Here is a 13,658-nt window from a genome sequence, read left to right on the forward strand (position 1 = left end):
CAGGGAATAGTTTGGAATACAGAAATGGAAAATACGCTTCCTTTATACTGCAGTAACAATCAATGTTTTGTCAAGTTGTTGGGGAGATGTTGCCTGAAAATATTTTCCCTGTGCTTTAGTCTTTGCTTTAAAAGCAAAACACCCCCAACCCCCCAACAACACTGGTAAAAAGCATAAGATTGGTGCCAAGGTTACTGAACAGGATTTGGGAAATAAGTATTGAGCTCTGTCATAGGCTTACTATTGGCTAATAATTTCCTTAGCATAAGTCTCAGTTTCCTATATATAACTCCAAAGAAGACATTCACTTCCCTGGTAAAGTTTTAGAATAAAATCTTTTTGATGGGATTTTCTGATTTACTGTTTTAACAGTAGGATTATCAACTGCAGCATCACACCTTAATCTCAGTGTTCTTTTTCCTGAAATTCATATTGTTATTTCTTGTGAGTATGCCATTCTTCCTGTCCTAGATAGTTGTATAACACTACTAGTAAACATACCCTGTGTTTCAGAAGTGACTACTTTTTAATAGTTTATGAAGTTATCTTCATGTATGATTGGCACCAACTGATATTCCTGTCAAACCTTTTATGCAAAAATCCCCCTGCACTGGGTAAATTTAAAAAATTATACAGATCAACTTACTGATCACCAAAATGCAGCAGGGGAGATGTAGTTTAAATATTAGGAAATACTTTTTTGCTATAACACTGATCAAGTTGAAAGAACAAACTGCCAAATGAAGTTGGGTAATTGCCATCACTAGAGATTTTCCATCACTAGAGATTTTCCACGCTATGAGTACACATCCATTTAGCAGGGATGGCTTAAAAATAATGCAGTTTTGCCACAGTTCAGGACTTGGACAGAATGACTTACTATATGCATGTTTTATCCCAAATAATTTTTTAAATTTCTTCCTACTTTACCCTAGCTAGGGATAAAGCAGTAGGGATGTCAGAAAAAACAAAACAAAACAAAACAAGTAACATTTTCTCTCAGCGTGTGCCAAGCCTACATGAAATAAGAAACAAGTTGTAGTGAGAGAGAAGAAAGCCCAGATTGATGTGACCTTTATTATTTTAACAGTGTCTTTCAGCACAATTACAGAGTTGCAGGATTGCAGAGAACAGAGCTGGAGTATAAAATAACATAAATAAATAGAACAGGAGCCAAAGCAGTCAGCAGGAGGTGGTTGGAATTGGGCAGTGAAGGGTGGGTGAAGGGTTTGCATTGGTCAAAGCCTTTATGATTCAGCCACCATAGTTGCAAATTCTGGAGAAAGGAAAGAATTTTAAAAAATATTTTAAAACCAAAATTTAAAGAAGGAGGAAGCATATTACAAGGAATACAGAGTCATTGGTGTAGCAGAAATATCACAATAAAAAAGAGCAAAGAAATCCAAGTTAATTAAAGGGAAAGTATGATTTGGGAAATCTTACAGTGAAATGAAAGGGAGAAATGCTATACATGCCAGACTGTAAGACTTCTACTACTCTTCATCTGAAGAACTTGATTAGTTCTCAGTTATTTCTTTGTAAATCTCAATGGGATGAAGGCAAGAACTAGAAATTTAATCTTTCAGTGAGATAAATTTCCTTTCTATTACAGTTTGGCAAAGAGAATCATTAATGAGACTTTCAAAGTATTCGTGTCCCATATTATAATTCTATTGCATTTAAACTCAATTTTGTAATTGTAAATTGAGTGAAAATGACAGATTACAAAACCAGAAGGCTCATACCAACCTATGTAGCAATTCTGACTGTGTTGTAAGAATTATAAAAATTCCTGTGGTGTCAGAGAGCCAGGATTTTACCCTGTGGCTTTTATTAGTGGTACATCCATAGTATTTACACAAACGTATCTATCTGCAGTTTGGGGTTATTTTAGTGTATATAATGCCTTTCAGCAGGGAGATAAAGCATGGAAAAGGCACATTTGTATCCTGGTGAATAGCTGCCTGGTTATAATTCCTAACTCCATCTAACCTTGGAAGAGTTACACATGAGAATACCTTGCACAGTTGTATGTGCCTCAGAGCACTGAAAATGACAGACTGGAGGGAATCCCGAGAAGGGCAACAAAGATGATAAAGGGATTAGAGGATATGCAGAGAGAGTGGTTTATGGGTTTAACATAATCAGCTGAGAGGAAAATGACAAATAGGGGAGGCAGTAGTCTGTAAAGGCTCAAGAAAAAATTACTGAAGTTTGACATAATGAAGAGTAAAGTCTGGCAACTGAAAAAGATAGAAGATGAAAATTAGGCATTTTAAAGAATATTCTAGTGTTCAGTTGAAAAATGCTAATCTCTAAACAAGTGAGATCTTAATTGACTGTTGTGTGCAAACAGATAGCATTTTTGATGGTGTGTCCAAAATACGTGTCGCTAAATACAGACAAACCAGACTGAGAAATAAAAAATGTCAGAGGGTTTAAATTAATTCCAAATTTATCCATCGTTTTGAAAGATGTAAATCCAAATTAGGATTAGTGATGCAGATTATTTAACACAAAACATGTATAAATCCTGTACATGGTGGGTACATAGACTGAAAGTGTTTGCAAACTGAATTTAAGAGATAACATAAAATGCTTGTGATAAAAACCCCAACTATTCTGGGCAGAAAAGGAGAAAGGCTATGATTATTAAATCTCTGTGTGAATAAGTCCCAGAGAGAGAAACATGAACCGCAATGGATCAAACCTTTCCAAAAGGGAAAACTAACTATGCATATACTGTTAAAACAAGTTGTCATACTTATTACAGCTAAATTAAATACCTTTTATAATCATTTGTGTCTACAGAATATGTTTGGAAAAGGTTATTCAGACTTGCAGCCAACTATTTTCTATAATACATTTTGATAGTACTATTATCACTTAATAGCAATATATTTCACAGGTATTTTGTGATAGCCAGCAAGACATAAAATATTCCTTCTTGCATAATTGCAACAATTTCACTTTTCCCAGAATTTTCAATGTATTTTAAATATTTCAAAGATGTTCCAGTTGAATAATCTTGTAAATTAATTCAGTACTCATTTTTGCATGAGGGTTAGTCCAACCACAGGTGGCTTGTGGAAGCATTGTTACAAAGTGTACTCATATATGCAAAACTTCTGAGATAATGTACTATATATCATTCCCTTGTAAATGGTTACTGCCTCTCACTGGCCTGTTAGTAAGGGAATCCTTGTGATTTAGTATATCATTGTTTCCAGTTGTGGTTACCCTTCCAAACAAAATTAAGTTATATCTTTCTTTGCACAAATAGTGGCTTTAAATTGCAAGGATTTAGACCATTTTGTCATGTAAAATAATTTACTAGCTGTTTTGTATCAAAGCACTGACTTAAAAGGAGAGGACTGTTTCACTGTGTTCAGTACAGTTTAGTACTATATACCAGCCTAATGCATGCCCTCTAGTATTTTACTGAAATGACAGACATGATTACAGAGGACATGTTGTAGGCTCATGATTTCTCTCACCAGACTGTGTTTTTTACATTTTCTTTACAACAGCAAGTCTGTTTAGGAAACTTTATAACTAATGACTTATACTAATATATTTTGGAAGATACAAGAGCACAAAGCAGGATAAGAAAAGAAGGAATTCCAAATTTTTTTGTTTGTTTGTTTGTTTTTGGTGGTTTTTTTTGTTATGGCTTTCACCTGGCAAGGTCATGATTCATAATTTTTCACACTTATGTCACATTTTTACAACATTCTGATATACAGGGATACAAATTTGGATTTGTGTTGCCTACAGTGCATGATCTTTGAAAGTTCTCTATGTATTTTCTCAAGTCTATTAATATCAAGAAACTAAAAAGCACAATGTGCATGTCCAATGCAAATAAACAAAATAGATTTAAAACAATATGATGACTACAACTTTTCATACTTTTCCTCCTCTTTCTTATAAAAGAAATAAAGGAAAATAAATATTTTCCTGAAGCTACTAGAGCTGCTTCAGCATCATTTTTCAGCCTGATCTGGAAACTAAGGTTGCTTGTGTAATGAGGTAACCTGGCCATGACCTGCAATTTTTTTCAGGTTCATCATCTTCTGACCACATTGGTGGAATATGGAGGGGGTTTGATACTGCACAGAAGATGGTCATGTCTTACAGGAACTAGCTGCAAGTTTTCAGCTCTTTGCTTCATCGGCCACAAGTTCAAACCGTGATCAGACAAGAGGTAAACTGCTGAAGCTATTTCAGAGCTGAATGGTCTTGCAGGAATGAGAAAAGGTTTAAAGCAAGAGATCTAAGAGAAAATTTGTAATGTGAGACCCCAGCTAGAAGAAGGCTGATTAGGTTGGGATTAATGTTTATGATGATACGTCTGAGAAAGTTGTCTCTATGGTGTTTAAAATCCCTAAAGATCAGTTCTTACAATTGCTGTGGGCTCCTGAGGGACAGCATTCAAGGGCCATCAAGAGAATTTACATTAACCCCTGTGAAAGGCTGCTTGTTTGCCATCGTTTAGTGATTTAGGAAGTTGATGTTTGAAACAAGGAGTGGAAGTAAATCCTGAAAATTCAGCTGCAGGAAACAAAATTGGTTTACAAAAGGAATACAGCATTGCAATACTGCATATGAATGTGAGGTACATTTATGACTTGATGTTTTATTTACATTTGCAGTTATAGTCTTGAATTGGATTTATGGGCCAAAGCATAAGCTGGGAAGTATCTGGAAGTATCCTACTCATCTTCATCCTGTTAAGTTTTGTACGTATTTCAGTCCTTTCTGATGTAAAAATTGGCTGTTAAAGTCAAATTTAAGAAATGGGAAAGAAACTGGTAGTGTTGTACATAGGGATATGGTCAGAAGAATCAATAGAAAAAACCACATCATTCTCTTCTCATTATCAAGTGTAAACACAGAGTAATTCCATTTGAAAGTTAGGGAACAGTAAAAGCTGCAGAAGAAAGAGATAAGGAGAAGAGGCATTTCATATTGCTTTATTCCAATATACTGGATTTCAGGCATTGTTTCAAAGAAAAAAGTTATGGTAGTCTTAAATATAAAGGTTAATGCTGTATTTTCCTGTACAAGCCAAAATCATGATACAATATTGTTATTTTATTCCAATTAAGACTAGTTTTGATTTGCAGCCTTCTGGAATAGCTGAAAATTTATCTAAGGCTGGTGGATCAGCTGTAAGCTTACTTACCTGAATAAAGTTTTCTTTTGAAACACTTGCCCAGTGATTTTAGTACTACTATCACTTATTTTAGTGTGTATAAAGAAGACCTATATAATAAAGAATATGAAGTTCCAGGAAATGGCACTCACACTGGATTCAGCGGCACTGCTGAAGTGTGGGAGCTTTGCCTAAACTTTAATATAGTCATGATTGGAGAAATTAAGAGGCTTGGTCTAGGAACATGGCCATAGTCACTGATATGCCAGTGTGCATCACCTGACTGATATGTCAGTGGCTGATTTTGTGTGTCATCTTCTAAGCTGGCAGAGTGTGTTAGTTAACTTTGCTTTTTATTTCTCTTTTAATTGACCTTTTTATTTTTTTGAGATAACATTTTTGAAAAATCTCAGAGATTAGGTAAACACAGAGAGATATGAGTGGGTTTAGGTATTTTTTAGATTTCAACTTATTATATGGCTTACTGATATGTCAAAACCCTAGCAATTGCCTGCTCTCTAGGTGATTTAGTACTCTGGCCACAGACTTCTAGCTCCTGCAATGAGGAAAGCTTTAGTTTAGAATTGCATCTCTTCTTGTCTCCTTCAGTGTGTTTCATTCACTCTCACCTCCAACAAAGAGAAAAAAGGAGAAATTTCGTATGTGGGCTAAGCTGATTCATCCCAAGGGGGAATAGAAAACAGGACTAGCTTTTTAAGCAATGCTGTGAGAGGAAAAAACGTTCTTTTCTTGTATTTCTCATATTCAGTAAAAGGGAGTGACAAGCTTTCTTAGGTGTGAAGGCCCACGTAAACACTAGCATAAGCTGGATAGACTGTTATTGTATAGAAATTCTGTAGCAAAATGGGTGTACTTTGAATTTTAAGAGCATTGCTTTGCTAAGTCATTAACTACTTTCCTGCTCACTTAACATCGAGCAAAAATGCTGGCGCTCAGCTATTATTCTTTCCAAGCTTTATAGTCAAGCCTCAGTCCCTGAACTCGTAGTGCCCTGATCCTCACTCCGTTGATATCAACAGAGAAATTACAGTAATGGAGGTAGAGTTTGGCTGGGTACTCAGTCCTGCGCTGCGGAGTGCCCGACCCACAGCCGGGTTCTGTGAGCTCCTGCCCCCTCTAGTGTCACAATTCGGCTCCTCTTCCTCTAACGCCTCCAAGCAAGGTATGGCAAATGGAGCAGGGCTTGGCATTCATTAAACCCAAACTGGTTTTTGCCCTTCAGAAGGTCACAGCCCCCCGTGATTCCTGGGTTTCCTCAGTTCTTGTGTGTAAGGGTAACATTCGGTTGTTACTGTCAAAGTTTACTCCTCTAATTACATACCATCAGCGCCAATTTTACCATCACCGTCCTTATCTCCAGCAGCCAGAAGAGCCTTTGTTTCTTTGTCTGATAGGTCTCTTCCTTCTGGGGTAAAGCCCTTCAGGACAAACCTAGGAAGGAGGCATAGGAAAAAAGAGGAAGGTTTGTTTTGGGTTTTTTGTTTGTTTGTTTGTTTTTGGTTTGGTTTGTTGTTTGTTTTGGTTTGTGTTTTTTTTTTTTCCACAGAACAATTGCACTTCATATTTATTTGTACCACTGATTTTAGACACAAGTTAGAATCCAGCGTTGTGTCTTCTGTTGTTGACCTTCTTTAACATTCAGAAGTAGTTTACTCTGAAATTGCATTTGGCTGAAGAACTACCTGTAAGGTATTGACCATTCATGTGTTTCAGGGATCCCACAATCCAAGTGGCAACTAGCTATCTCCCAACACTCTTTAGATGATGTGCTCAGCAAACAACTGGCGTGGCACACAAATACTAGTCAAGAGTTTGAGCTGTGTGTTACTACCTAGAGTCTTGTAAAAATAACCCACAGGAAATTAGACTCCTTAGGTGGGGATATTTGAGAGGGATGTAACTTTACTTACTTCAATTCTTCCTCCTCAATGAAGCCGCTCTGATCTTTATCAAGAATATGGAAAACCTTCTTCACGTCTTCTGGGCTTTTCTTTTTCAATCCTACCATCTCGAAAAACTTTTTGTAGTTAAAAGATTCAGCCGCTATAAGAGATGAAAAACCAGAGAACTGCTTAGAAAAGTCATTGAAACACACACACCAACACATACCCGTGGTTTTCTTCCGTGCTGCTGTTTTTCTTGCCCCGGGAGGAACAGTGGAGCACAGCTTTGGTAGGTGCTGGGTGTACCCAGTGTAATCGTCCATGCTTCACAGGTGCTAATGGAAATAAACAGTGGGGCAGAGAGGCAATATCTCGATTTTTCAGATGAAGAGCAGAGCTAGAGAAGGATGAGACTTGCCCAAGGTCACCCAAGAAGTCTGTGATAGACTTGGGAGCTTTGGGAGCTGAGGTCTAATGTGCTTGGTCTCATTTCAGTGCCTTAAACCTTTTTTTTGTTTTTGTTTTTGGTTTTCTTGTTTGGTTGGTTTTGTTTGTTTGTTTGTTTTTGTTATTGGGGTTTTTTTTTGCTAAGTTTTACACTAGAACAGACATCTGAGAGCAGTCTATTAGATAGCTGTCACTTTTTGACATTTCCACCCCTGGAAAAAAAAAACACAAAAAACAAACCCTAAAAAATGCTCGTGCTCAAGCATTGACGAGAAATGTTTCAGAGCACTGTCTGTTTTTTTTTTTTTCCTGGAGACTTACTAGAAATCAGTGTTTGCATTTCAACCGCTAAAGGAATGTGCAATCGTGGTGTGTGAGCTCAGACACTGCAAGGGAGTGCTGCACGGCGCGCTGCCTTGCAAGACCTTGTGAGGAGCTGTCTCCGGGGAGGAAAGAAACAAACAACCCGGAGCCCTTGAAATCGGAGCCGGTTTACCTGCTCCACCTCCCTCGTCCTTTAACCGCAGCCGCTTTTGTCCCACCCAGGTAGCCTAACAACTGAGATGTGGATTAGAAATACCACGCAGTGACCTCCAAAACGTGCGGTGGACTTTTTTTTTTTCCTGCTCCTCATGCATTCTTATTCCCGCCGCATTAAATTTTCCCATTACATAAAATTAAGGAGGCTCAGTCTTCCGTGATGTGCCTGACTGAGATCTGTCATTAGTTGCTGCTAATTGCATCTGCTCCGGGACTTGGAGATGGCCATAGAACAATGGAAGCTAATGAGTAAAACAGCTGCTGGATCCAGCAAAGCAATTTGTCGCTCCCTCTCACTCTCCGGCTTCTGAGCTGAGCCAGGCTCAGCGGGTCTTGCGCTTCTGTCTGTTCGGGAAGGTCATCGCACGGAGCAGGACAGACAGAGGCGGCTCCCCGGGATGGTGCGGTCAGCCAGGTAGTTTGGGGGAGGGGGGCATAGCGCGCATCCCGGAGCACGATTTCTGCCTTTCTTTGGGAGCAACCTTAACTGCCTGAATCTCTGTAAGCACCAAGAGGGTTTGCTGTCACTTTGGGGGTCGCGATGAGTGAGAGCGGTAGGGAACATCTGATACTCGGAGGAGTCTGAGAGGGAAGTGTGGACCACTGCAGCCATTCGACCTGCAGGGAGCCCCTGCAGTCGAGCAGTGCTCCCGCTTGCTCTACTGTTGCCTTCTGTCCATCCCGAAAAGCAAAGCCCACCCGGGAATTCTGCATAGGAAGTACAAGAGTGGTTTCTTATATCCTTGAAACGGGAAACAGCAGTTCTGTAACATCTGAAACTAAATTTCAGGAGTGAGAGGGAAGCTGCCGACATCCACTGCTGACTTCTCTATCCCATACCAAGATATAATGCAGGTTGGTTCGCCGAGGGGTTTGTTCCTTTTGAAAGTATCCTCTCAGTAGAAGCAAAGTCTGTCTGCAGTTACTGCTTACTTTCCTTTAAAATAAACATTTCACCTCCCTAATGTGCAGGACAACTTTGCTGAGGATGCAGTCTTGTACTTCATAAACCTGTCAGAGGCATTCGTTGAACATCTGAAAACATCCTCATTTGAAATTTTGACTAGCTAGTTCCTCTAATCTTCCCATAGCTGAAATAAATGCACAGCTATCCTAACCTGAAGAGATGAAAGGAGGAAAAGAGAGAAGAAAAAAAAATAGAAAAAAAGCACTCACCTGAAAAGGCTCCCACAGCCTTCTTGATATCCTCAGCGCTGAGCAAGTCAGTCATAGCCATCCTGCAACTGTTTGAACAGGGAAGCAAGTGCGAAAAGATTAAAAAGTGCTTTTCTCATCATTTCTGCTCATATGACCAAAGCTGCAGTGCTGTGTGGGGATGGCACACCGGGAAAGGCTGGACCTGTGCCAGCTCTATAGCTCTGCGTGGATAAGTGCTGTGGGCTGTCGCTCTCCAGTTTGCAGAGCACCAAGTAGTCCACAGCCGCGAGGGTTCAGCTAAAGAGAGGGCACGGGGATGCCTCTGTGGGGACTGGGGTGGGGGAGGATGCGGGTGGGGGTCGCTCCCTGGGAGGCTGGAGCCTAAGCCTTACTGGAACAGTGCCAGAGTCTGCTGTGATACCGGCTGGAGAAAGAGTTTTGCCAAGGTCAAGTCCTCGGGTGCAGTGGACAAACTAGTGGTGCAGAGCAGAGCCTTTTCCTTTAGTAAGTCAGGATGAGCTTTACCAGTTATATTCGGTGACGAGTAAGGAACTGCAGCATATGCCAAGCTTCAAGCTGCTCTTGAGGTCGGGAAGCAAATGTAATGTAGCTTTTGAACATTTGCCTTATCCTTCAACCACTTTAAACATTTCCCCCTTCTCCCTTCCCCCTCCCCTTCACACACGTATTCCTTTTAGACCTTGTTTCTTTCGGGCCAGTCCATATTAAGCATCATCCTCACTGAATTAATTATCACATCCCAGCGAATCCTACGGATCCCGTTTGTAATGCACAATATGCTGCAGAATCTTCCGCGACAGGGTATGGCAAAACGAGATGCGAGGTGACAACACACTCGTGAGGAGCTCCTGTGCAGTAGTGGGTTTCTCAGGCAGGACCAGGCACTTCCCATTAGAGTCAAAAAAAGAAAGCATTTAGGATTTGTAATGTGTTTTCTAGGGTTTTGTTTTTTTTTTCTCTCCAAGGATCTGTGCCCATTTTTCACATAAAATATGGTAAGTAGTCCAACTTTCTCTCGGAGTTTGGGCAGGAGCCATTAGGCTGAGGTAGCCAAGGTTAGGGCCCAGTAGTAGGGCAGATCTCTGCAGGAGTATTGGCATCGCTGCTCCAGGAGAGACGGGGGAGGACAGAGCGGTGGCAGCGAGATCCCCAGGCGCGATCGACGGGTACGGCCCGGTCCTGCTGCCACAATCACACCTCTCCTCTGAATGGGGCCGCCGGAGAGCAGCCTTGAAAAGGGGGCGGCTGGTGCAGAACCTCGGGTTGTGCTGTCGATAATTGCTCTGTGCTTTGAAGAGTATGAGCCCCATCCCTCTTTTTTTTTTTTTTTTCCCACGGCCAAGTTCAGCTATGATGGGTAAGTCATTACCATGACACTGAACGCAGAGGGACGGAGCAGGAGAGGACATTGGAGTCCCCCCCCACCTTTTTTTTTTTCTTCTTTTCTTTTCTTTCCTAAAGATCGTCTCTTCATTGTGGAAGGGACTGTCGTTTTTCTCCCGTTGGAACTTTCTCCCCGGCCTCTCTTTTCCATGTATTTCCCGAGATGCAAGAAATGCTTAGTTTTCTCCAAGGACAAACAAGGAGACGGATGGTGGAGCCAAGTCCCTCTCCTTAGGCTGAACGCATCCTTCCCTGTTCTACAGGGACAGAGGAGCTGAGCACTGGGCTGCTGAACCGAGATAAACAGCAGCCCCACAGAAGAGCTCTGTGCACCTTCCTGCATGGGTCATTCTCGCTCAGCCTTTGTTTTGGAGCTGGGAGGTGGAAGGGTGCAGTAAAGACAGCACTCGGGGTACTGGGGTTTCTTGCTTTAGTGGAATTCAGGGTTAGAACCCTATTGGTAGTCCGTCTTAAACCTAGGATAAGTGCGGACCCATCAATATGCAGCTATTTGTCAGAGATCAATGTGCCATATCTTATGAAATTGACGTCCCTTTACCTTTCCTTAACTGAGGAAAGAGAGGACAATCTCTTCTTGCTCCCAGTGCAGACACCGCCGGCCCAATGCTACATCGCCCCCTGCTTTCCCAGCTTTGCTGCGTGCAGCGTCGGTGCAGTCTGAAGAAGAGTTGGGCCTCAGTCTCCGCAGGTTTTTTTCCCTTTCTTGCGAATCTTTTGCAAAGCCGTTGTTGAGCCACAGAGCTTCCTTTTAGGTCCCTACAAAGAGGAACGCACCTGCCCACCCGCCAGTGAAGATGCTCTCTCCTAGCGGGTGACTCGTGTTTCGGTGTTAACCCCGCTCTGCTGACAAGGCAGAGCCCATTTGGAAGGCTGCCCTCGGGTGGAACTCGAGCTGGTGGCTGGCAGAGGCGATGCGCAGCGCTGCCTGCTGTGCTGGCAGACGCTGATCAGGTTAACTAGCCTCATGCCAAGCGAACCGGCCAGAGGCGCATTCCTTGTCTGTGTCCTGCGGGTGGGAGCCCGGCGGCTCCCTCCGCATCCCTAACGATGCGCGAACTGCCCCGCTTTCCCTCCGTCATCGGATCCGTCAGCCCTCTACGGCCTAATCGTGCTGTGGAGGCGAAAAGTGAGAGGTGTCAGAAAAATGAGGCTTCAGATCAGGTGGAGCCATCTGTAGAGCGTAAATAACATTTCCCCCAGCTCAGAAGCCGTGCGTACCCTCCACAGCCAGAAAGGTGAAAGCAGGGACACAGGGCTTGCGGAGCGGCCAGCTGGGATCTCACATGGAGGAGCGATGAGGCCCAGCTCCAGCCTCAGCAGTGTCTCTCTTTAAGGATAGCTAGCAAATTTCCAGAAGCTTTTAACCACCAACCTGTAGTCAAAACTGTTATTCTAATAAAAAAGGCGTTTCACGAATTGACAGTTTCTCACTTGACCCTTCATCTTTTTCTCATCCTCCATGCGAGATGAATGACACGTTTTCCTTTATCTCTGAGATTTTGCCAGTTTTTCTGCCCGAACTATTTGCAAAATCCACGCCGTGGATTTCCAAGTTGTCTGAACCAAAACTTTTGTGTAGATCAACTCCCCCTTCTACCAGCGCCGGAATGACGATATTGTTACTAAGTAAACGACCAAATAAATTAAGTAGAAATCAGCCCACCCTTGCCAAAAGCAAACAATTCAGGGAGAATCTCCTGAGCAGCACGAAGCCCTCACACCAAGAATTGAAGCAGAAAGACGGAGGTCCTTTGCAAAAATGGTGACACATTTCCTTTATCTTCCTAGTTACCACCCCAAAGAGAGCGATTTCATCCCATCGCTTACAATCATCTGTGCAGAAGGAGACGTGTCATTTCTAGACGTGTTCTGGATATCGTGGGGGTTTTTTTGTCTTCGGTTCACAGCTGTCTATTTCAGTAAAATCTCTTTGCAAGCCCGCACTCTCGTTCTCGTTGACTTTCTTCTCTCCCTTTCCCAGTTTTGTAATTTCCACCTTCACCCCTGCTTTTCTCCTCATTCCCCTTCAATGAATTCACTTATTTACTCCTTTTAATGATCCATTCTTCCCGTTTGGAGTCTTCTCTGCGGGAAGCCATTCCTCAGTGTTTGAGAGATTTGCATCTCTTTGTTTCCGGGCTTTTGTTTATGGAAAGGGGAGTGAGGACGGAGTGATGGAAGATCCCCTTATCTGCGAAGGTCCTGCATCTTGCCCGGAGCTGGTGAATCCACGTTTGCTGTGGAAATTTGAGCATTTTCTTGCTACTTACCTCTTGTACCTCTCGTAAGCACGCTTGAAAAGGTGTTAGATAGGGAGGTGGTCAAAAAGAGATGGAACTCGGGGTAGGAACCCTAGTTATATAATCTCTCTCGCTCTATTTTCGGCAGGTGATACCCACTCCTCACTGGTATCAGATATTCAGGGGTTTTGTTGGTGGTGTCACATTTATCTTTCCCTTAACTAATCGAGGAACGCTATTAATAATCCTTGGCGCTTACCTTCCCCTGGCTGTGAAAACCCATTACATTGGCAAACCGATGGTCCACATGAAACTCCAATGTCGAGGGGAGAGGCAAGAAGTAAAAGTGAGCTGTTAAGGGACAAATAGGCAAATAACAATGATAAAAATGCTATTGAGGCCTATTTTCCATTGTACAATCCATCTAGGGACACTTTTCCTGATATTTAATGTTTTTCTGGCAAGGGAAAACGTTTTGCAGAGGACCATGAATCATACATCAGACGAAAGTGGCATTGCAGAGATCACGATGCGTTAGAAGGTTCATTTCGAGAGATGGGACTCTGCTCACGAAGGGAATGGGAAGATGTAACTCCCTCATTGGCGTGAGGGAAAGCACAGATAGGCTCCCGAGTTTGCCCTTTTCTTGCTTTAGCCTTGACAGATACTATTTGAAACAAAATAGAACATATCTAAACTGCCTCCTGCACCTGAAGGCTACAACATTCAGATTTACCTCTCGGCCTTGAAGCAAGTCGGAAATACATTCTTTTTTTTTTTTTCCTG

General features: G+C 42.0%; 1 protein-coding gene across 1 annotated transcript; it reads right to left on the reverse strand.

Moving 5' to 3' along the window:
• Nucleotides 1-1,058: 1,058 nt before the first annotated feature.
• PVALB (parvalbumin) lies at nt 1,059-12,998 on the reverse strand. Its single transcript, XM_005527569.3, has 5 exons — nt 12,903-12,998; nt 9,226-9,293; nt 7,090-7,222; nt 6,501-6,610; nt 1,059-1,276 (listed from the first exon to the last, which is right to left on the reverse strand). Exons 2-5 carry the CDS (start codon nt 9,284-9,286, stop codon nt 1,248-1,250), a joined length of 333 nt encoding a protein of 110 aa, XP_005527626.1. The 5' UTR covers nt 9,287-9,293; nt 12,903-12,998; the 3' UTR covers nt 1,059-1,247.
• Nucleotides 12,999-13,658: the final 660 nt, after the last annotated feature.

This window comes from Pseudopodoces humilis, chromosome 5, assembly GCF_049639895.1.
Source record: "Pseudopodoces humilis isolate 2021_Gansu_Grassland_sample_001 chromosome 5, ASM4963989v1, whole genome shotgun sequence".
NCBI classification, from domain to species: Eukaryota; Metazoa; Chordata; class Aves; order Passeriformes; family Paridae; genus Pseudopodoces; species Pseudopodoces humilis.

Excerpts from the sequence above, each read along its gene's own strand:
- PVALB (XM_005527569.3), bottom strand. The coding sequence starts at position 9,286 with ATGGCTATGACTGACTTGCTCAGCGCTGAGGATATCAAGAAGGCTGTG. Across the intron at positions 6,611-7,089 it reads ATTGAGGAGGAAGAATTGAA|GTTTGTCCTGAAGGGCTTTA; the intron begins GTAAGTAAAGTT and ends CCTCCTTCCTAG. Across the intron at positions 1,277-6,500 it reads TGGTAAAATTGGCGCTGATG|AATTTGCAACTATGGTGGCT; the intron begins GTATGTAATTAG and ends TCCTTTCTCCAG.